The sequence below is a fragment of the Pelophylax lessonae genome (assembly GCF_965119305.1).
Source record: "Pelophylax lessonae genome assembly, chromosome: 4".
NCBI lineage: Eukaryota > Metazoa > Chordata > Amphibia > Anura > Ranidae > Pelophylax > Pelophylax lessonae.
Genome location: NC_138771.1, coordinates 303,979,649 through 304,004,786, shown reverse-complemented (window position 1 = coordinate 304,004,786; position 25,138 = coordinate 303,979,649). Strand labels below are relative to the sequence as shown.

Here is a 25,138-nt window from a genome sequence, read left to right as displayed (position 1 = left end):
CCTTAGTCATGCTCAATCCCCCCTTGCAGCGATAGACTTACAGGATTGTCAGCTCCTAAACCAAGCCGGCTGGAGTGGTATCCCGGAAGGGGCGGTCTGGGCCCGAGCGGTACTCGGCTTGGCCTGCCGGCGGGAGGGGGCGCGCAGGGATGGATTGCGGCCACCCCATATTAGCGTGGGGGAGATAGGAGGAGTATGTTACAGGATAGAGGGGAACCCGGATCATGAGGGTCTGACCATCCCACGGAGGGGCCCGCGTCCACCCGACAGAGGGAGAGGGGGACATTCTACTCACCATACCGGAACAGGCGGGCACCAACTCCTGACAGAACCCCTCTCCACCGAGGTGGGGGGGCTGTCGGCCAACACAGACGCCGCGACTCCGATTCAGACTGGTCGTGGGCGACCTGGCGAGCCGTTTAACTCGCGGGGCCAGTCCCTGTCCAATGGGACTATGTCGCGGCCGACCCAGCGCGGAGCTAGGGCCTGCACGCGCTCGTAGGCCGGCTGGGGTGACCACTGGATCTCAACATCCAGCCCGTCGCCCAGATCCAGCATAATTGCTTGAAGATCTCACAGGAACAAAAACTGGAGAGAAAAAGCTAACTAAAAAGATTGATCTAAAAAAAGCTTGCCAGGACCAGAGATCCCAGCAAGGAACTTAGGTTCTTACTCCTGACTAGGCAGAAAAAAACTGACATCCTGTAGCAGGGAGAGAGAGGATATACCCCCTGGGACTGCCCCTAAGGTGTGGCCAGAACGTTTTTCCTGCCTAGTGTCCTACTCCTGTAGGGGGCAGTATAACCCTACTGATATTAATTAAAGAGGACTGCGTCTGTCAATGAGCAACAGAGAAATGTATGTTCACTATGTAGTTATAATGAGTAAAGCGATACTGTGTGGCATAAGGACCGTAAACCCCTACTATAGAACTGAGCAGTGCACATTTCTAAATGAAAAGAAAGAATAAAACTGCCTGTGTGTTCCAATACCACCCAGTAATCTATCATCTCTTATATCCACAGTATGTGATGAGTACACAATCATAAACACCTTGATGTGTGAAGATGGAACAACAGTGGATAAAACAGAAACAGCCTGCACCTCCACCACACAGAACGATTGGCCTCTTACCAGATCACATTGATCACTGCTCTCACAGTGATCAAAAATGCCTTGAGATCCTAAGATAGATCATACTGAAGAGCACTCTGCTGGGTCTTGAATCATCCAGGAAAAGTTGTATACTAATCCCTGTCGGCTCTCATGGGGTTAATGATACCCAAAAAAGAGATAAAAGAGGACCAATGGTGCAGTACGTTTCAAAAAGGTTGGATATTTATTAAAGAGGAGTTACACTCACCATATATATATGTTATACGGTAATATTTTAAATGTATTATGTGACTCACTTCTGGCTTGTGACTGTCAGCGAGGATGGGCTTAGATATGGATTGAATTTGGTCGCTCTTATTATCCATATGGTGTTTTAATATTTGCACTATTTTCTCATTTGGGCAGTGTCAAAATATGATTTATCACAATTAACCATATAATTATGATTTGAAGCCATGAATCGTTCTGTGTGGTGGAGGTGCAGGCTGTTTCTGTTTTATCCACTGTTGTTCCATCTTCAAACAGAGGTGTTTATGATTGTGGACTCATCACATACTGTGGACTTTATGTTTTTATTAGCGCTGCATTTATATTACTTTATTCTGTTGTCATCTATTTGATTAATGCTGGCTGCTATAATTTAAATTTGGAAGCGAGGTCCTTTGTTTACATTTTATCTCTTATATCCAAGCTTGTGAGCACTAGAATATGATTGCGACTACATTATACTTCTCATGTAACGAACACATCTGTGCATTCTTTGGTCAGTTTTTATACAAGAAAATTGGCAACTATTTTGGAAAAAACCTTAATCACTTCAGCCCCGGAAGGATTTGCCCCCTTTCTGACCAGGCCCTTTTGTGATTCGGCACTGCAATATTTTAACGGACAATTGCGCAGTCATGCGACGCTGTACCCAGACTAAATTTGCGTCCTTTGTTTTACCACAAATAGAGCTTTCTTTTGGTGGTATTTGATCACCTGTGCGATTTTTAATTTTTGCGCTATAAACAAAAAAAGAGCAACAATTTGAAAAAAAAAAAAAAAAAAAAAACTTTTTCACATTCAGCTACATAGCATTCCCAAAAAAAAAAATTTTTTTAAAAATCAAAATTTTTTAACATTTTAGGCCAATTTGTTTTCTGCTACATATTTTTGGTAAAAAAAAAAAAAAAAAAATCTCAATAAGCGTATTTTGATTGGTTTGCGCAAAGGTTATCGCTTTTACTAACTACAGGAAAGATTTATGTCATTTTTATTGTTTTTTTTTTTTTTTTTTACTAGTAATGGCGGTGATCTGTGATTTTTTGCGGGACTGCGATATTGCGGCGGACAGATCGGACCCCTGACATTTTTGACACTTTTGGGGGGACCAGTGACATAACTACAGTAATCAGTGCTAAAATATGCACTGTTACTGTAATAATGACACTGGCAGGGAAGGGGTTAAAGCTCTGGGTGATCAATGGATTAAATGTATGCCTCATGCTTACTGATGTGTGTGTGTGTGGGGGGGGGGGGTTCTGTGACATAGACAGAGATTGCAGGTTCAGCTATGCTGAATCCTGTGATCTCCTCCTGTCTGTCACTGAGAAGATCCGCTTGCTTTGTTTACATAAGCAGGCGGGTCTTCTCACAGTTTCCCTGATGATCGGATAAGGGAGGCGGCAATCTCCACCTCTCCTACTCCGGCCCAACTCCCACTTTGTCTAAACACAGCGGGAGCATGCCTCCGGAATCACTTAGGAGTTCAGCGACGTAGGTATACGTAGCTGGATCCAGGGGAGCCGCACTGCCGCAGTAGGATTACTGTGAGCAGTTGGCAAGTGGTTAAGAAGTACAGCCAAAGCTTTTTTTGGCCCTACTGTGACCCATTTTCAGCAGACAGCGACACAGAGCTGGTCCCAGGCTCAGGATTCCAACTAGACAAAATCGACCTATGCAGTAATTACCCCCCCCAAGGGTTACTGTTCGTTACATCTATGGGTACGCTGTACACTTACCTTACCCCCGATCCAGCCAACTTCATCATTATCCTTTTTTCCTCTAGTGCAGGGATCCTCAAACTACGGCCCTCCAGCTGTTGCGGAAATACCCATCCCATGAGGCATTGTAAAACTCTGACATTCACAGACCCGACTAGGCATGATGGGAATTATAGTTCCCGAACAACTGGAGGGCCATAGTTTTTAGACCCCTGCTCTAGTGCTACAGGATGTTGGCAGTCCTTTATCATCATGTACAATACAGGGCTGTTAGTCTACATTGTACGAGAAGCAGACTGAAGTGCGACCATGGTCCTCTTAAGAAGAGGCTACCATCATTCACACTGCTGCAGTCAGGAATAAGGTAATACTTTTTATTCCGGCACCACGAAGTATGGGGGAGGGGCAGCTGCAAGGGTACATTTTGTCTAATTCCTGAACTTGGCCTTTAAAGCGGCTCTTCAGTCATTTTTTCATCTTTCCATCTATTACATCCTCTGTCCTTGTTGTTTTAACTTTGCATAGTAAAACATTTGTTCTGCCAGTAAATACCTTATACAGCCCACTTCCTCTTTCTTGTCTGGTGATTAGCCTAGGGCTAATGACATCATGCACAGCTTTCTCGCTAACTCTCGTTAGAGTTTGCCAGCAAGGAAGGAGGGGTGAGTCACAGGAGAGTCAAGGAGAGCTACAAAGCTCTGTGTCTGTGTAGATCTAGGAAGTGAACAGGCAGCAGCTTCAGCTGCCCACAGTTAAAATGGCTGCAGCCAGACTTAGTGGAGGGAGATTTATGCAAGATATTTGGCAAGTACAGAATCACAGTATATACAAAATAATATGCAAATTGGTTGGAGGGAAGCTTCAGAATGGCAAACATGTTTTTATTACAAATTATGTGAACAGACTGCAGTTCCTCTTTAAAATACACAAAGTCTATAACAAATTGACACATGTTGCAGTCACATTCTTATGACAAGCATTGCACAAGCTTACTGTAAATACATTGTGCTAAAGCTAGTTGGCTAAAGGAGAATTACTGGCGGAAGAGAGTCATCCATCCTCATGGGAAGGATGGGGAAATGGGCTGGCTACCAAAGCATTGCATCTGTGAGACCAAATAAGGAGGGATACAATCATCCCAAGATAAATATATCCAGATTATGGGCTGGTGTGGGGTAAAGTAACAAGCTTAGTGAATATAAACAAGACCTACATGTTGGTCTCATGGCAAAGGTATTTGCCTTTGACATTATTTAAGAAGGCACACTGTGATGTTATTTTCAAACAGTAACTGGATATAAAAGAACACCTTTTTTCCCCAGCCATGAGATACTCATTTACATACACTTCACTCATAAAAAAGAAGGATGTTTGCTTGATGTTATAAAGCAGAACTCCAACCTTATCTTCAATGTTGCGCATTTGTACAGGATCCTTTTCTATACTGAAATTGCTTACTCTGATTTCGCTGTGCGCTTCTCACAGTGTGCATTACAATTTGAAGCAAATTAGACAGATTCCTCCTCATTTCCTGGTTTAAGCACATCCAGAATCATCTAGCCCATGGGTGCTCAACCTGTGGCCCCCCAGCTGTTGCGGAAGTACAAGGCCCATGAGGCATTGCAAGGCTGACAGTTACAAGCATGACTCCCAAAAGCTGAGGCATGATGGAACTTGTAGTTCTGCAACAGCTGGAGAACAACAGATTGAGCACCCATGATCTAGCCCTACACCCCAGCTCCAACCCCCCCCCCCCCTAAGCCTTACAATCTGAGTTTTTGATTCTTTCACTCATGGAGGCTCAGCATCATTTCTAGGCATTACCTGGGGCAGTCTGCATGCTAACACAGTTTTGCCTAGGAATGCCCACTCTGTCAGACTGACATCCACTTATCAAGGCATTTTGATATTTAGAAGAAATTAGGGAAACCAAACTAAGTAGAAGTATGGCCCCAAACATACAATAGCTGCCTAAAAGAGACACATGTGGCTTTAACCACTTACTGCAAAGTGACGTACCCCTACGTCGGCTGACTTTGCGTGGTTATACCGGGATGATGCCTAGCTAGAGGCATCATCCTGGTACCGTTGTTTAGAGCCGGCGGTCGGCTTTCCGGGGGTAACGACCGATGCGGCTCAGGAGCTGCTCGATCCTTACCCCGGCGAGCGGGAGGGGACGTCCCCCCCCCCCGCCGCCTTCCACGGCTCTGCATGGGTCTCCCGTCCCACCAGGAGACCCGAGCAACCAGCCGGCACGTCCGCTCGATGGATGGAGTCGCGATCTAAGCCGGATGCGGCTTTGATCGGGGTCTCCGATGACGTAACCCGGAGGCGGCGTCCATGACGTCACGTCCGGGTTACTCTGCTGCTAAAGGCGGCAGATTCAAAAAGTGAGTGTATTCAAAAATGCAGTTTTCGGCGTTTTGAATACATGGAAGTGTAGTGGAGGGGTCTAGGGTCTTTTAGACCCTCGATCCCTCCATAAAGAGTACCTGTCCCTGCATATTACTGTCACAAGGGATGTTTACATTGCTTGTGACAGCAATAAAAGCAATCAGATTATTATTTTTTTTTTTAAAAACCAGTGTTAAAATTTAAAAAAATTAAAATAAATGGGGGAAAAAAAATAAATACATTTTAGCCGACCCCGTCGCCGTTAGCTCGCGCAGGAAAAAAAACATATATGGAAGTCGGGCCGCGAATAAAATCGCTGTTCAAACCACACATGTTAGGTATCGCCGCGATCACCAGAGCCTGAGCAATAATTAAAAAAAAAAAAATATTTAGTTTGTTGCCATTCCACGGGTCTGCGCAATTTGAAACCGTAACATGTTGGGTATCTATTTACTCGGCGTGACTTCATCTTTCACAATATACAAAAAAATGGGCTAACTTTACTGTTTAGTTTTTTTTTAAATGCAGTGAAATGTGATTTTTTTTTAACTTTTCCAAAAAAAATGGCGTTTGAAAGACCGCTGCGCAAATACCGCGTGACAAAAAATATCGCAATGACCGCCATTTTATTTTCCAGAGTCTTTGCTAAAAAATATATATAATGTTTGGGGGTTCTAAGTAATTTTCTAGCAAAAAATACTGATTTTAACTTGTAAACAAAAAGTGTCAAAAATAGGCCTCGGGCTTAAGTGGTTAAAAAACAATTTGGATATTATTGGTATAAAAAAATGGTAATCACAGAAAACACAAGGTATCCCTCCACCTTTAAATTAAAAACATGACAATATAGTAAAAAAAAAACACCCACATGACACCACCCCTAATCCATCATCTAGGGGGTGACTAATGTTTGGTCCCCAGGACCCCCAACAAGACTCACTGGAATAGTGATGCAAATAAACCATTTTGGTATTTGCAGAATTCCTCCCAAGAGCAAGGCCACTGCTTCTATCAGGGCTGAGGGCTCCTAATCAAAGATGTCTGACTAGATGTTTACATTTTATTAACCCTTTGGGGGGCCAAGTCCATGTAGCACTTGGTCCCGTTTGAATCTATCCTACCCCGTTGCTAAGCAGAATGGTCCGACAGGTTTCTCTTTCCTGTCTGGCAATAGAAGGAGACAAATTTGTGAACAGCGTTGGTTTCAAGGGTGGCCCCTGCTGCCAGAGACCAGCACTGTCATTCATAAACAATCACACAGCCTGTGGCACTGTGCACCTATCTATGGCTGCTTGTAAACATACCCAGCTGATAAGATACACAGCCCCGCAGTGCTCAGTGATGTTTCACTTTTCTGAATGACTGATCAGCACCGCATGGTTATGTTGTACACGGCATTCATAAAAGTGAAAGAATACAGTGCTGCGGGGCTGTGTGATCCATTAATGTGTACAGGTAATGGCAGATAGATCACAGAAAACAGCAGAACTGAGTGATCTTTTACTATTATGAAAGAACTATCAGCACTGTTGGGGAAACACTGATTGTTCATTCATAATAGTAAAACAATAATCAGCTTAGAGAGGGGGAAACGGCACAGTGCTGTTTTTACCTCACTCCACAGGAAAGCCCATAAATTGGGCTTAAGATCTGGGTGTAGCTATGGCCAGCAAAACGGGACCAAGTACTATGTGCGTTTGGTTCTCTTTGAAATTAAATTTTTTAACCACTTAAGCCCTGAAAGGTTTACCCCCCTTCATGACCAGGCCATTTTTTGCGATATGGCACTGCGTTATTTTAACTGAGAATTGTGCGGATGTGGGACGCTGTACACAAATAAAATTGATGTAATTTTTTTCCACACAAATAGTGCTTTCTTTTGGTGGTATTTGATCACCTCTGGGGTTTTTATTTTTTGTACTATAAACCCAAAAATATTGACAACCTTGAAAAAAGAAAGCAATATTTTTTACTTTCTGCTATAAAACATACCCAATAAAAAAATGTAAAAAATCAAATTTCTTCATTAGTTTGGGGCAATATATATATATATATTCTGCTACATGTTTTCGGTAGAAAAAAAAAAATCCCAATAAGTGTGTATTGATTGGTTTGCGCAAAAGGTTATAGCGTCTACAAACTATGGGATAATTTTATGGAATTTTTAATTTATTTATTTTTTTTACTAGCAATTGCGGCGATCAGTGACTTATAGCGGGACTTCGACATTGCGGCGGACAAATCGGACACTGACACTTTTTGGGGACCAGTGACACCAATACAGTGATAAGTGCTAAAAAAAATATGCACTCTAACTGTACTAAGGACACTGGCAGGGAAGGGGTTAACAAAAGGGGCAATCACAGGGTTAAATATGTCCCTTGGAAGTGCTTTCTAACTGTGTGTGTGGGGGGGGGGGGTGCTTGTATTGTAGGAAGACAGAGATCTGTGTTCCTGCTTAGCAGAAACACAGGATCTCTGTCTTCCCTTGTCACAGAACAACGATCTGCCTTGCTTACATAACCAGACCGCCGTTCTGCCTCTCTCGGGTACAATCGGGGGTCCCGGTGGAAATCGGGTCCGCTGACTGGCTCCCAATGTGTCTAGCCACAGCAGGAGGTCACTGGCAGCGCACGTGCGCTCCACAAACACGGAAGAGGGGATCACGTAAAGCTACGCGATTTCGCCTGTAGGAGCCGTCGCCCCGCAGTATATATACGCAGAGTGGCCCGGCAAGTGGATAATAAATTAGAGGTGTTTTTTAACAGAAGTACCGAGACAAGGAGCGGAAATGTTTTCAGCAATCTATATAAAGCCCCCTCCTGGTCCCTCCCACCAGACATAATCTGCCTGCATTGCATAGAGAAACACAAAGATCCAGTGATGATGTTACTGAGTTTACAGCCCCTTGAAATAGTATTCATACCCCCTGAAATTTTCCACATTTTGTCATGGTACAACCAAAAACATAAATGTATTATATTGGGATTTTATGTGATAGACCAACACAAAGTGGCACATGACTGTGAAGTGGCAGGAAATTAACAAATGGATTTCAATTTTTTTTTTTACAAATAAATATCTGAAAAGTGTGCTGTGCATTTGTATTCAGCCCTCTTTACTAGGATACCCTTAACTAAAATCTAATGGAACCAATTCCCTTCAGAAATCACCTAATTAGTAAATAGAGTTCACCTGTGTGTAATTTATTCTCATTATAAATACAACTGTTCTGTGAAGCCCTCAGAGGTTTGTTAGAGAACCTTAGTTAACAAACAGCATCACGAAGGCCAAAGAACACACCAGACAGGTCAGGGATAAAGTTGTGGAGAATTTTAAAGCAGGGTTAGGTTATAAAAAAATATCCTTAGCTTTGAACATCTCTTGGAGCACTGCTCAATCCATCACCCAAAAATGGAAATAGTATGGCACAACTGCAAACCTACCAAGATATGGCCATCCCCTAAACTGACAGGCAAGGAGAGCAATAATCAGAGAAGTAGCCAAGAGGCTCATGGTTCGCAAGAAGCCATGTGGGGGACACAGCAAACGTGGAAGAAGGTGCTCTGGTCAAAATTTAACGTTTTGGCCTAAAAGCAAAACGCTATGTGTGGCGGAAAACTAACACTGCACATCACCCTGAACTCACCATCCCCACCGTAAAACATGGTGGTGGCAGCATCATGTTGTGGGGATGCTTTTCTTCAGCAGGGACAGGGAAGCTGGTCAGAGTTGATGGGAAAATGGATGGAGCCAAATACAGGGCAATCTTAGAAGAAAACCTGTTAGAGTCTGCAAAAGACTTGAGACTTGGGCGGAGGTTCACCTTCCAGCAGGACAACAACCCTAAACATACAGCCAGGGCTACAATGGAATGACAACCATATTCATGTGTTAGAATGGCCCAGTCAAAGTCAAGATCTAAATCCAATTGAGAATTTGTGGCAAGACTTGAAAATTGCCGTTCACAGATGCTCTCCATCCAATCTGACAGAGCTTGAACTATTTTGCAAAGAAGAATGGGCACAAATTTCACTCTCTAGATGTGCAAAGCTGGTAGAGACATATTACACACAAAGACTTGCAGCTGTAATTGTAGCGAAAGGTGGTTCTACAAAGTATTGACTAAGGGGGGTGAATACAAATGCAAGCCACACTTTTCACAAATGTATTGTAAAAAATGTTGAAAACCATTTATCATTTTTCCTTCCATTTCACAATTATGTGCCACTTTGTGTTGGTCTATCATATAAAATCCCAATAAAATACATTTACAGTTTTGGTTGTAACATAACAAAATGTGGAACATTTTAAGGGGTATGAATACTTTTCATAGACACTGCAAAATTAAAATAAGCACAAAAGAAAAAACTAGCATGTGCGCTGATCAACAGTTTAGTATAGCCCTCCCCTGGTGACCTGAGGAAGGAGGCCATACCTCCGAAACATGTTGTCATGGCAACTGTGTGACGTCCACACTCTCTTCCCCCCTCTATCCTGTTCATGTGGGTTTGTGTGTCCTCAGAAAGCAGCGCCGGCTGGACTGGGCGCAAGCGCATTAGGATCTGCACGTCGAGCGTGGTGGTGAATAGCCTTGGATGTGCTGCCAGGATCCGGGCAGCTAGGTTTAACATACATGGCTCCCTCTTCCCCTGGGATCTTGAGGTGGATTTAAGAGTGCTGCCACAGTGAAAACCTTATGCTGTACTTATCTTCACACAATGTGAGTTTGACCATTGTAGTGTTTTTAACTTTACCATATTAAAGCAGAGTTACACTAATGCGGCTTTGCGCTCTCTTCTTTTTTGTAAATTTAAAATAAGGCATGTCACACAGTGGGTATAGAAAATAATCACCCCCTTTAAAATATTCACAATTTATTGCTTTGCAGCCTGAAATGAAGACAGAAACAGTTTTTGTTTTATCCAGCTGTATTTAATAGTCCAACTTATAACATCCAAGTGAAAGTTACTGTAGAACACCAACAGAATTACTGAGTTAGAAAAAGGATCACCCCCCATGTCAGTATTTTGTTGGACACATTTTGCTTTAATTACAGCCTTTAGTTTGTTGGAATATATTTCTACTAACTTTGTACATCTAGACTTTGCAATATTTGCCCACTCTTCTTTGCAGAACTGCTCAAGTTCAGTTAAATTTGAGGGTGGCCGTTTGAGGACTGCAGTCTTCAAGTGATTCTACAGATTTTTAATGGGATTTAAGTCTGGCAAAATACCATTAAATTCTTGATGAAAATCTATTGCCCTCTGCCAGAAAGTTGCCATTGGGAAGAAGGTTTACCTTCCAACATGACAGTGACCCAAAACACACAGCAAAAAGGACCACACGGTGGTTGAAGGAGAAAAAGGCGAATGTCCTTGCATGGCTTAGTCAGAGCCCAGACTTAAATCCCATTGAAAATCTGTGGAATGACTTGAAGACTGCAGTCCACAAATGGCCACCATCAAATCTAACTGAACTTGAGCAGTTCTGCAAAGAAGATTCCGCAAATAATGCACCACTGCAAAGCTAGTAGAGACATATCCCAACAGACTGAAGGCTGTAATAAAGCTAAATGTGGTCCAAGAAAATACTGACATAAGGGCGTGAACCTTTTTCTAACTCATTGATTCTGTTTTGTTCTGATTTTTTTTTTTTTTTCCGACATGTTGGTGTTATATCTTTTATTTTGAAGTTATTATAAGTTGCACTAGTAAACACAGCTGGATAAAACAAAACCTGTGCTTGTCTTCATTTCAGGCTGAAAAGCAACAAAATGTGATTATTTTAAAAGGGGGCGATTCTTTTCTATACCCACTGTATAAAAATAGTAAGGTTTTATTTAAAAACTTTTTTTTGGCATGTTGATGAGGGGGGAAAAGGAGGAATAAAGGAAGGCAAAAAAGAGCAGAATAAACTTCAGCTTTAACTTCAAGACTACCCAACTCTTTTTCAAAGCTAACCAACTCCATTTTATACCTGCCAGTGTGGCCTTTAAAGTGGCCCTACACTCAAATGTTAAATTAAAGCTATGTTAATACACTTGCTAAGGTGGATCAATAAAGAATAATAGAGGAGTTGAAATAACAGAATTTTGACTTACCTGTAAAATCTTTCTTGGAGGATACAGAAGAGTTAAAAGGATAAGTTCACGTTAAAAAAAATAATATATATATATATATATATATATATATATATATATATATATAAAAATTAATAACAAATGCAAATTTTTTTGCAGGTAATATGTGCATTTATTATTTTTTTTCTGGAGCCTGCAAAGCATTGCACCAGCGATCTCCTGTATATTTGTGTGCCCGTACATCCCGTATGGGCAAGCAGATACACTCACAGGAAGACTCAATGAACTACCACTGCGCTCCACAGCGCCATGGAAGTTCATTGAGAACTACAAGTCGACATCCGCAAAGGATGTCAGGACTTGTAGTTTATTCATACACAGAGCTCCGCCCCCACAGCCGCGCTGATTTAAAAAACAGACAGCTAGTACGGGGAACTTCTCCCCGTACTGTTGTCACAGGGTGGGGGGAAATCTTGCAGAAGCTGCAGCTTATTTTATGTAAGCTCTATTGCCAAACAGTATGCCGTTTGCTTCTCCTGCTTATTAGATGTTTAAACACTATTTTTCTCTTTAAGCCTAGGTTCCAAGCGCACGTTGTGGGTACAGCAGCCTAATAATTTGAATGGGCTGCTGTACTTGGGAGAAATGCAGGGAGAGGTTAAAATAGGTTTTTCTGTGGGATGGCATTCAACTTTACAATGCTAAGAAGGCAATCACTGCACAATATATGAAGCAGCAAGGCTATTCGATAGCAGGAAAAGAAACAATGACCTGTGAATGCACAGTTACACTGAATTATATTATTCTCTAGGCTTGATGATATACTGTGTTTGAATAACTGATGAGGGCATGACATTTCTAGCATAACAAAATCATTACTTGCCGCCCTGCACTTGTTATATTAGAAGCTCATGGCTATACAGTTTGATGCTTCTTAACACCATAGGAAAATGTTGCTACTACATAAACAAGTGTTGATTGCTCCTTTGACCCCTTTTAAGAATATTTTGGTACTAGCTTTGAAAAGTTCACGGCTCAGTCCATTTATCTACTCCCAACGGTTGGATGACTTCTAAGCAGAGAGGTGTAGACGTGCCAGGCATGAAAATAAATCTGTGACCTTTGAGCCCTTTAATTATATCCAAGGTAGCTGTCAATTAGCATTGCTTTCTCCTAAGATGTAGACATCCATACAGCTAAATTCCCTGCTTGGTGATCTGAAGAGGTAGCTGCCTAGTCACATACCTGACTCACAGCACTGAGATCCCATAACAAGTAGGCTGGATTCAGTGTCACCTCTTTTCCTTCTATAGTCATGTTTTTCTTTGATTGAATGTTTAGTTCTTGAAAGTCTTTGGGATTGTTCAGCTGCAAAAGTGCTACACTTGCTTCGGAGTACAGCTGCACCTACAGGGGATAAAAACAATCAGTTCATTAATATTTTCTGTATTGATTTGTCAAAAAAAAAAAAAAAAAGATCATTACTCAACATACTTGGAGAATCAATTTCCTCATTAAAAGGTGCATACTGACAGCCAGAATTGCCCACTGGTTTCTTATGGCTCTTGAAAACTCTACTGGTGAGATTTCTGCCACATAGCCCATATCTCTCTGAAATGCCACTCTTTCAGCTACAGTAGGCCAGTCCCAGTGCTCCTGACACTTTTCTCTTAAACCCAAAAAAAAAAAAGAAGAAGAAGAACTTAAAATGACAGAGAGGGAGAACTAGGCTCATTCACATAACCATAAAAAAAAAACCTTTTTTGTAATTGTGGATCTGAATGCAGCTGCATTGCTTTTAATTGAGCCATTCACACAGGTGTGTTAACATGAGCTGCTTTCACGTCAGCAACACAGAATCCAAAAATCTGCATTTAAGAACTTGCATTCTAGGCGCTTACTCATATAAACACATGTAAATGCATTTGTAAGCGGGGAAAATAACCACTTGCCTACTGGACACTTTCACTCCCTTCCGAACCAGGCAAATTTTCAGCTTTCAGCGCAGTCGCACTTTGAATGACAACTGCGCTGGTGAGCAATACTGTACCCAAATTAATTTGTTATCATTTTTTCACACAAATAGAGCTTTTCTTTGGTGGTATTTAATCACCTCTGGGGTTTTTATTTTTTGCAAAATAAATGAAAAAAGACAAAGTTTTGAAAAAAAACTTTTTCATAGTTTGTTATAAAATTTTGGAAACAGGTAATTTTTCTTTTTCACTGATGTGCGCTAATGAGGCTGCACTGATGGGCAATGATAGGTTGCACTGGTGGGCACTGATGAGGAGGCATTGGTGGGCACTGACAGACGGCACTGATAGGTGACACTGATGGGCAGCAATGCTGGGCACACATTGGCAGCACTGGCGGGCACTGTTTGCACTTCACTGATAATCAGGACACTGATAATCAGTGCCCTGATTATCAGTGTAGATGACTCTTTTACAGAAGCCGGTTATCGGCGCTCTTCTCTCCTCATCAGGGCTGTCTTTAACATCGATTGGACCTGGGCAAACATTTTCATGGGCCCCCCCCGAATCCACTTATCAACTATTTGTAGGCAGTGCAATCTCAAGGAGAAGCTGCCTTGCGCCCCACAACAATGACTGGGCCCAGGGCAGCTGCCCTTTTTGCCCTGTGTTAAAGACGGCCCTGCTCCTCATGCATGTCAGCATGAGGAAAGGAGTGCCAATAACCGGCTTCTATTTACATCCGTGATCAGCTGTGATTGGACACAGCTGATCAGGTGGTTGTCTTTTTACCCCAAACTGTGATCAGCAGTGTTCTCTGGACATTGATCACAGAGCGCTCGTCCGGTGATCACGGGAGGCCGTCATATGTCAGCCTCCCAGAACAAGCCATCTGCGATGTAGCCGTCATGCGGCTATAACGCATTTGGCAAGTGATAAAGTCTCTACAAAGGAGAAAAAAAAAAAGAACAAAAAAAAAAAAAAATTATGTACGCAAACGTGTCTTTACACTTTAGTTGTAAATTTAGTTGCATTTATACACAAATATTTTACTGATCATTACACAGGAACTTTCCGCCTAAAAAACATGTGTAATAACATCAGTGAAATATTTACGGCTGTGTGAATGAGGCCTAAAGGTCACAGCTGGGGAGCATACCTGAAAACTACAGATATCCAGCTGTTAATGTCTCTGCAAGATATAAAAAAAACCTTTGGGCAATTTAAAGTAGATCCTAACCCTAACTGGATGACATTCAGTACGTTAGGGCATTCGGTACCATAAATGTTTTTTTTTTTTTTTTTTCACTTTTTTTCTATCATTTTTTAGATCAATGTTGCCGATCCCCTCCAAGCCTCTTTTCAGCCAATTACACTCTACATGCACTTATTTCAGAAGCCATGACTGCTTGTAGTCTTCATCAGAGTAGAAAGGATGATAACTCTATAGCACAACTGGTATTGAGCTGTAAATCCATGCCTGGACAAAGAACTTTATGATAGGACCACCATGTATTCTTTTAATGAAAGCCACAAGGTTTAAATTCATATTATGCTACATTTTAAAGACTACTATGGGACTTTTTGTGATTGGCAATAGATCAATAGTAACAGACCCATGTCTTCCAAAAACAAAAGTAACAGGTTTGAGTGGACTCAAAAGCTGAACATTTTAATCAAATCTCAATACTTTCATCTGCCAGCCCACTAATTGGCTAGTGCAGTGGCTCAGCAAGTATATATAGCAACCCGAGCTGATCATTTTTTCCCCTAAAAAATGTAGCCAGATTGCACAGTGGCACGGGCTTAAAGGGCTAGGTTAAATAAAACCTGAGCCTACTCACTGTATAAAAAGGCACACATAGGCCACAGTCCTTGCACCAAAAAATATGCTTTCATTACAACAAAACATGCTTTCATTACTGTACCAGCATCTAACAGACACACACAAACCTATGCACATTCATTTATATGAAAAACAAAAAAAACCCGATTACAACTGATACATTGCATATATTTTTCTGTATGTGGCCTACCTAAAAGCAGAATTGAATTCAATTTTTTTTAAAACTGCTGACAGGTAGGGCTTTTATGACAGAAGACACCCTAGTATTCTCTTCTGTCTTAAAGGCTTCTCCCTGCAGGTCAATGGTAATGTACACTGAGCTGCGCATGTGCAGTGTACCGCTCTTTGCCATGATGAGTGAAATCAGAGCGAACCTGGAAGAAATGCCGGGGGAATATGAAGAGCTTCATTTGACTGGTAAGTCTGTCATATATGCGGTGCATAGGATCACATTACGACATAATTTTCCTGGGGGCCCATTTAAAAGTATATAGCAGAGTTTAATCCGCTTTAATGACGAACTTTAGAAGTATATAATGTACTTAGAGTGCAATGGTCAGCAGTATGTCATGTAAAGCCCAAAAAACGTACAATATAGTATATAAAGCACAGTGCTCAAGAAAGCGTAACTCAGAGTGCAGGGCATAGGAGGCAGCATATCGCAGAGGGTACAGGGGTCAGGAGTGCAAATTGCACAGGCCACTGTACAGAATACAGTCAAAAATGACTCCCTCCTCCTAGTAAAAATCTTCTCCCCAAGTCCATATGCCCCACAGTACAGATCTCCTCCAACAGCTCTAAAACATCCCTCCCAGACCCCCCCCCCCTTTCCCAGGCTAATCCCAATGGACAGACCCTTATCCCCCCATACAGAAGCCTGCTTTCAGCCTTATTCCTCAGTACAGAGCCTCTCTCCCAGTCTAACCCCAGTACAGTCCCCCTTCCCAGTCTAAGCTCCCAGTACAGCCTGACCCATACAGACCTGTATCCCTCCCAGTACAGACTCCCCTCCCAGCCTAAGCTCCCAGTATAGACCCCTCTTTAGTACAAATCTCCCTCCTCAACTTACTTGATGCAGCAGCATTTCAGAGTGAGAGGAACTCCTCTCCTCGGTTGTGTCATGGACTGGAGCCAAGGAGGAGCCTCTCTGCTCTGAACTGTAGCTGTTAGGTAGGGAGAAGTGGTGCTGTAGTACCTTAGTACTGTAATACCTTAGAGTGTTACTAAAACCACAACAGTAAAATCAGTCTGTATATGCAGCAAAGCATGCTTCTTATACTCACTGTGGAACCTCAGGGATTAATCCTCCACATTGTGTAAAGAGGCTGTGTGTTCCTGTATTCTCTGATCCTCCCCTTTTTCCACTGTCCCCAATCCATCTCCTGATAGTACAGAGCCTTGGGGGCACTCTGCACATGCTCAGTTTGATATGCATTGCTAGAGAGTATTTTATTTTCCTTAGGAGGGTGCATGTGATCAGCACAGGGCCAATCAGCACTGTCCAGACAGAGGGTAGGGGTCCTGCAGCCTCAAAGGACAGTCAGAGTAGAATGAAAACTCCTCCTACAAGCTTTAACCAGACACTGATAGAAAACATAATACTGCTGTATACTGCTCATGAGAAAAGGTATTTAGCAGTTTAAATTTACTAAAATAATGCATTTCCATGTTCTGGGTACTGTGGGAGACCAGATATAATAAATACAGGGTCCTGGGTTTAGTACCACTTTAAGTCGGGTGGCCAAAACCCCCCTGGTGTGGATTGCACCGCCTCAAGTATGCCACTGGGCTGACAAGCACTCATGTTAACCTCTTGCTTCTCATCTAATGCAATTGTGCAGTGACAAAAAGGGTGGTCTTTAACAACCACACGCCACATATATGTGCCTATGCAGCAGAGCTTACTGCATGCTTCCAACACAATGACCGAGCTGTCAAAAACAGCTCTCTGTCTCTACTAATGATCCATTGGGGCTGCTCCCCAATCATATAATTACGACAGCCAAAGTGGTCGCGTGATCAGATAGTCCTTACCACCCCCCCCCCCCCCAGGCGATATGGTGTATTACTGTGTCTGGCAAAATGGCCACTCCTGGCCCCTCCTCTCTGTCCAGTGGCTTCCCATGGAAGCACTCGTGCGTGTTCACACTCGAGCTTCGCTGCTGAGTCCACTGACACAGACCGCAGGATTCTGCTCCGCCCCCCACTCCCTTGTTACAGGCTTTGATTGACAGCACTGAGAGCCAATGGCTCCCGGTGCCCCAGCAAAGCCAGCCAGACCCAGAAGTGAGGGGAGAAAAGAGCTGCAGACGTGCACGGTGCTGGATTGAATGAGCGCTCAGGTAAGTAAAAGGAAGCAAGGAATTAATTAAGGTAAAAAATGTTTAGGATTTACAATGACTTTAACCTAAAGGTGGATAAAACTGACTTTATTATATTTTATCATTCCGTACTCAATTATTAGACAAACCATATAAAAAATTAGGTTTATATAAAATAAAATAGGAAAATCTAATTTGGGGTCACAAACACATTAAAAAAAAGTAATTTTCCTGCAATTATTATTTATTAAAAAGCAATATTATAGGTATCAATTCACCCATCGAATAGTAGATGCCTTTCAATATACAACCCCATTTATATTTGGAGCATGTTGAAATGAAAAATAGGACAAAGAAGAACCCAGGACTGTTGAACAGTTAGAATCCTAGATCAGGCATCAATGGGACAACATTCTTTTCCCAAAACTCAAGAAATTGGTCTCAGTTCCCAGACATTTACAAAATGTTGTTAAAAGAAGAGGGGGTGCTACACTGTGCATACATATACAGTATACTGACTATATTGTCAAAAGTATTGGAATGCCTGCTTTTACACGCACATGAGCAACATGACTGCGCACCAGTGCACAGAGCAAGGTCCATAAAGACATAGATGAGTGAGTTTGGGGTGGAGGAACATGAATGGCCTGCACCGAGTCCTGACTTCAACCCAATAGAACACCTCTGGGATGAATTAGAGCGCAGACTGTGAGCCAGGCCTTCTCTTCAATATCAGCGCCTGACCCCACAAATGCGCTTCTGGAAGAATGGTCAAACATTCCCATAGACACACTGCTAAACCTTGTGGACAGCCTTCCCAGAAGAGTTGAAGCTGTTCTAGCTGCAAAGGGTGGACCTACCCAATAATAAACCCTACCGGCTAAGACTGGGATACCATTAAAGTTCATGTGAGTGTAAAGGCAGGAGTCCCAACACTTTTGCCAATAGTGTGTGTGTGTGTGTGTGTGTGTGTGTGTGTGTGTGTGTGTGTGTGTGTGTGTGTGTGTGTGTGTGTATGTATGTATATATATATATATATATATACTGTGACAGGAAGTCAGGTAAATCTGTGGATGTAGTCACAGACAGGAGATACATTTCCACCTGGTTTAGAAAATTCACCAATTACTATAGGGTGTCGGGTGAAAAGGTAGCCAGGACGGCTTAAGGAAGTTGAAAGGCCTTCAGCTGTTCAGAATGAGGAAGTTAAGGCCTCTATAATTTGTCCAAAGGAAGTCTATTGATTGCTGCCTCCTGACGCTGTGTGAGCTGGGGAGAGGAGGACAGTCAGATGTGTGCCTCCCGACGCTGTGTGAAGCCTGGGAGAAGGACTGCTGCCTCCTGACACAGTGTGGGTAGAGGACAGTCAGATGTGTGCCTCCCGACGCTGTGTGAGCATGGGAGAAGACCTCCTGAAGTGATGTGCGCTGAGGAGAGTAAAAAGTGTGAAGACTACTCAAGGTGAGGTCTTGGATTGTTTCTATGTGGAAAGAAATAAATGAACGGTTTTCTATGTGAAGAGACAAGCAAAGGAATGGTTGCTATTTGAAGAGACAAACAAAGGAATGTGTTCTATATGAAGAGAAAAGGGACATGTTCAATGGACATTTGTTGTGTGAAGAGAAAAAACATGGACTATTGAGTGTCTGCTGTAGGATCAGCAAAGTCTGCCCAACAGTAGGTTGGAGACAGACTCCGTAGGTAGGTTCCTGTATGTGAGAAGGTAGCTGCCCACAGTGGCAAGGATTTATTTTGTGTTTTATTTTGGATGTTTTTGACGCTTGCACTTGTATGAAGTAAATTGCAAGAATAAACCAAACTGTTGTTTGCAACCACTTCTCGGCTATCTCCTTGTGTAAACGCACCCCCCCAAGGGGTCATCCATACCCGCTACCGAGCTAATCCCCACAATACACACACACCACATATTTATTGCACAGTATTATCAGTATCAGTAGTGCAGCACTACTTCAATTCCACATTTGTATAGTTGTGGGAACACTATAGTTGTCTGCAGGAACTCATTTAGTATTATTATATATTCACTGGCGCAGGAGTACCACTCATTTTTTGGAACATTTCAACACTATGACAAAAGAAAACATTTAACAGACATTTTGCATAATGTATGTCAACGAAAATCTATTAACAAATCCATCTCAGACTGTTAAAACTAAAAAAGATTGAGATTGGCAACATCACATCTTGTCATGGGGCAGGGAATACAGGCATCCAAACTTCTTCTATAAACAGAACAACATTTGCATTGAGACCAGCAGACAATACGCCGGGGAGCAGCTGACTGTGGTGTAATATTCCCGTTATTTGGAATGAAGTTTCCTGCTATCCAGGAAGAGCAACTGGACGGGTGAAGACATGACATGACCATATTACATTTCACTGGGACAGTCACCAATTCTAACAGAAAATATCTGAAAAGTACAAATATAGCAGCATATCATCCTGCCTCTTCTTTTATCGGAAAATGGTGATAATCCATATCAAATGTTTAGATATTCAGAGACTCCCCAAAAAACACTGCTGTCAAATCTTGGATTAGCAACTTCCACTTCTGTAGTGCAAACCATGCTAACAGATCTGTGCTATTTGTCATGTTTATTGCGTCAATGATTGACATGATATCAAATAATTTTATATATTACAGTGAGCTAAAACAACACGTGTGCAGCAGATTCAGTTTCTTCTCTGAAAAACATCTTCATAAGGAGACTTTTCTGTATGCGGACACAGTGATGGGTACAATGTTGGCCTGTGACTTTCAGCATACCGATGTGAAAAGCCCATATATACCCCGATCATCCATAACTTTATGATCACCCCCCCCTTTTGCCACCATAACAGTCCTGACCCAATCGAGGCATGGATGCCACTAGACCACTGAAGGTAGACTGTGGTATCTGGCACCAAGCTGTTAGTACCAAATCCATTAAGTCCTGTAAAATTTGAGGTGGTGCCTCCATGGACTGGTTTTCCCAGCACAACTCAGATGTGTGATTGAACTGAGATCTGGAGAATTTTGGGGCCAAATCAACACCTCAAACTCGTGGAGTTCCCAAAACCATTTTTGCAGGGTACATAATCGTGCTGAAAGAAACCACTGCCAACAGAGAATGCCATTTTCATGAAGATGTGTACTTGGTCAGCAAAAATGTGTAGGTAGGTGCTACATGTCAAGTAACATCCACATGGATGGCAGAATCAAAGGTTTCCCAGCATCCCACTGCCTCCATCGTCTCGTCTTCTTCCCATAGTGCATCTTGTTTTTCTGCTGTGGGGGTATCCGGCAGGAGGGAGGGGCCAGGAACGCCAGCGTCTGACCTAAAAAGAGGAGGAACCGGGCTGCTATGTGCAAAACCACTGTACAGAGCAGCTAAGTATAACATGTTTGATGTTTTAATGTAAAAAAAAAAAAAAAAGGGTTTAGTAACACTTTATTTATTGTCCCTTAGAGCTTTGCCCTTTGCAGTCTGGAAAACGTTGAAAGCATATTCCAAAAGGCTACTAGTGAAACAATTTTCAGTTGTTAAAGCAAACCATGATGGTTTGGGGAAGAATCGAATGGTATAAGAGAACAGAGTTGAAGAGAAAAAGAATACTGATCCATATACTATTTCTTTAAATAACTGGGATACAGCACAGGTACTAGTGAAAAAAGATTGCATTGAAGAAGGCAGACATAGCTGAATAAGCCAAAATTTGAGCCGCCTACCAGGACTGTGCTATACAAAGGATCACCCTGTCAGGGCATATCCTGGTGTTCAGTGGAACAAAAATGTGCACTAGCTGTAACTTTAATTCAAAAAGTACCCTTTTAGCCACCAACTGAATAAGGGTGTATTCACTAACAAAAGCGGTTTAATATTTACCACTGGCGGCTGGCACCTGAACAAAGGTGTGGCCCTAGGTCATGCAACTAGGGCTGTTAAAAAATGTAGGCAACCATTGCTAATTTCCTTCTAGAAAATGCTAGTTGCTTTACTGGTATATTGGTGCACTAGATTTATTACGTCCTGGGCTACTCACCTTGAAAACAGTCCCTTGTATGAAAAGTCAGATCTCCTGATCTACACACTTTTTAATTTCAATAGATTTTTTATTGAGTGAATTTAACCACTTAAGCCCCGGAGGATTTTCCTGCTAAAAGACCAGGGGGTATTTTGCGATTCGGGACTGTGCGACTTTAACGGACAATTGCGCGGTCGTGCAACGCTGTACCTAAACGAATTTGACGTCCTTTTTTTCCCACAAACAGAGCTTTCTTTTGGTGGTATTTGATCACCTGTGCGATTTTTTGATCACGCGCTATAAACAAAAAAAGAGCGACAATTTTGCAAAAATAGCAATATTTTTCACATTTTTTTATATGAAATTCCCCAAAAAAAAAATGTAAAAATCAAAATTTTTTAACATTTTTGGCCAATTTGTTTTATCCTACCTATGTTTGGTAAAAAAAATCGCAAAAAGCGTATTTTGATTGGTTTGCGCAAAAGTTATCGCATTTACTAACAAAGGGAAAGATTTTTGTAATTTTTGTTGTTTTTTTTTTTAACGCGTAATGGCGGCGATCTGCGATTTTTTTTGCGGTACTGCGACATTGCAGCGGACAGATCGGACCCTTGACTGACATTTTTGACACTTTTGGGGTTACCAGTGACATTTCTACAGTAATCAGTGCTATACATATGCACTGTTACTGTAAAAATACACTGGCAGTGAAGGGGTTAACTTTATTTGGGAGGGAGGGGCTGTGTGTGTCCCTAGGGGCGTGATTCTTACTGTGATTGGCTGTGGCTCTAGCTGTAAGGACACTGATCAACGGATCTACATACTAGATCCGAGTAATCAGTGTCTTTACAGCGAGGAGAATGACAGGTGGCTTGTTTACACAAGCTGCCTGACATTCTCCCTCTTCCCCGCCGATCGCCGAGTGACCGGCGGACATCGGGTCCGCTGGTCACACGCGCGGGGGGGTGCGTGACCGCGCGGGAGCGGGAGCGCGCCTCCGCGGGCGCGCGCTCGCTCCCCAGACCCTCCCAGGCTAGTGACGTTAATTAACGTCACTCTGCCTGGTAGGGGCTGACCGCCGCAGTAAATCTACTTGCGGCGGTCGGCAAGCAGATAAGGAAACAAAAATGCAAATGCACATCCACCCCGTACACAGAAGTATGCATCTTTCCTGCATACCTTTCTAAGATCAGTGACAAAGAATCAAAGTTTAAAGTGTAGCAAAGTTTTTATCTTATCACATTAAGATGAGAAGCCTTCTGTGTGCAGCAGTCCCCCTCAGCCCCCCTAATACTTACCTGAGGTCCATCTAGATCCAGCAACGTTGCAGGAGTGTCTTGGCTGCCCGGGACTCCTCTCCTCATTGGCTGAGACAGCAGCGAGACGCCAACGGCTCCCGCCGCTGTCAAAGTCAGTCAGCTAATGAGGAGAGAAAAGGGGCGGGGCGCGGCTCCATGTCTGAATGGACACAAAGAGCTGTAGCTCAGCTCGGGTGCCCCCATTGAAAGCTGCTTGCTGTGGGGGCACACAACAGGAGGGAGGGGCCAGGAGAGCGGAAGAGGAACCTGAGAAGAGGAGGACCTGGGCTGCTCTGTGCAAAACCACTGCACAGGGCAGGTAAGTATAACATGTTTGGTATATTTAACTAAAAAGCTAGACTTTAGTATCACTTTTAGGGCAAAACATTTTTTTTTTTTTTGTTTTGGATAGAGTGGAGAGGAATTAGAACAAGTGTCAAACACAAGGCCCGCAGGCCAAATCCAGCCCCCCAGACCATTACATGTGGCTCTCGCACCTCTCCTGACGCTCCTTCTTCCAGCTTCTTCAGGCAGGAGCACAAGGTAAGGTGATGTAAGGGAGAGTGGTGGACTCTTGACATCTGAAACTGGCGATTGGGGGGGTTACTCTGGATATCTGCTCATAATTATTATGAGACTATTACACTTCTACGCCAGTTAAAAAGGAGGGTTGAACATCACTGGTATCATCCACAATAAACATTTTTGGAGACTGTTCAGACAGAACACCATGGAAGAACTATGTTCTGTCTTAGCAGTCTCCAATAAAGTTTCTTGTGGAGGACACCAGAGGTGTGCAACCATCCTTTTCACAGTGTGAGTGGCTCCATGCTGATCTGCACCTGCCCTACACAACTTAAGTCTTAAGTTATTTCTTAAACCAGTAATAATTGAATGCAGAGGCAATTACTTAACATGATCAAGAGTAGATACATTTATGTAGTCTTACAGATACAACCAGCCCTGTGAGGGCAACCATAATGCTGATGTGACCCGCAATGAAACTAAGTTTGACACCCCTGGATTAGAACATCTGTCGGGTTTTTTTTTGCTACCTCTGCCCCCATTAGGGAGATTCACCCTCCCTATTTGTCATGTTTACAATTATCATCCACAGTGAAAGTAAAAGAAAACACCAAATTTTGGATTGACACCAGAAAAGTAATAGAGAGGAAATCTTGCAACAGTGACACTAGTTCTGGTGACATATCCCAGGGTTCCCTCACTTTGGAGGGATTTCCTCTTACACCCTGTTCGATTTTGGGAGGGGAAGTGAAGAGAAATCTCCCCGTAGGGACACAGATGAAAAAAAATGAACTGACAGGGGTTTTACCCTTCCTTACTCTATACCAAATTAACAAAACTGCCTTTAGTTTAACTTTAACAGCCAGAAAACTAGTATTTTAACAACAAAGCCACATTTCTCTTTTAACAAATTTCCTTTAGCAAAGTACTGCTTAGGCGTTACTTTAGCAAAGGTGCTTTTTTTTTTTTTTGGATTTGTAGCTACAGGGTTGCTTTTTTTGTCTTTTTTGCTTGGTGTTCAACCTTACTTGATATGCTGTCTTTACTTAAGTCTCTTAAGTACTTGAACTCTGGTGAAATTTTTGCACTTTAAACTATACACTCTATCCAGCATATCTTGGATTATTGTCTGCACATGGACACTGTGTTCTGTACAAAACAGATTACCTCTAGATTAGATCTACACAATTCAAAGTATTCAAATACTATGTGACCAGACAGGTCAAGTTTTTTCTTAATCTCTTACACTTGTCACTTGCGCAACTAGCACAGCGTGAGCTATATAAAAATATACATAGCCTTAGTGATCAGTCAGACAAAGACACAGCTCCATCTAGTGGTGGAAATACATTTGGAAAATGTCACACTAGAAACTTTGCAGCATTTTTTAAACTGAACATTAATATAAAACACTTTGGAAGGGGGATAAAACAGGCACCGTTTCCGCACATGCCTTTTGCAGTCATACGGAAGGCTTTGTGATCCTCAAAGCTTGAGTTACTAAAAACGTACAACTTTTGGCCTGTTCTCTTACCCCTCCTGTACATTGGCTGATTTATAGCGGTGGTAAAC

At 42.4% G+C, this 25,138-nt stretch overlaps 1 protein-coding gene across 1 annotated transcript in view; it reads right to left on the bottom strand.

Moving 5' to 3' along the window:
- GNPTAB (N-acetylglucosamine-1-phosphate transferase subunits alpha and beta) overlaps positions 1-25,138 on the bottom strand; it is a 140,775-nt gene that overhangs the window by 60,303 nt on the left and 55,334 nt on the right. The window contains exon 8 of the mRNA XM_082256745.1: positions 12,823-12,984. Coding sequence (XP_082112871.1) covers positions 12,823-12,984 — 162 coding nt within the window. The remainder of the gene's footprint in view (positions 1-12,822; positions 12,985-25,138) is intronic.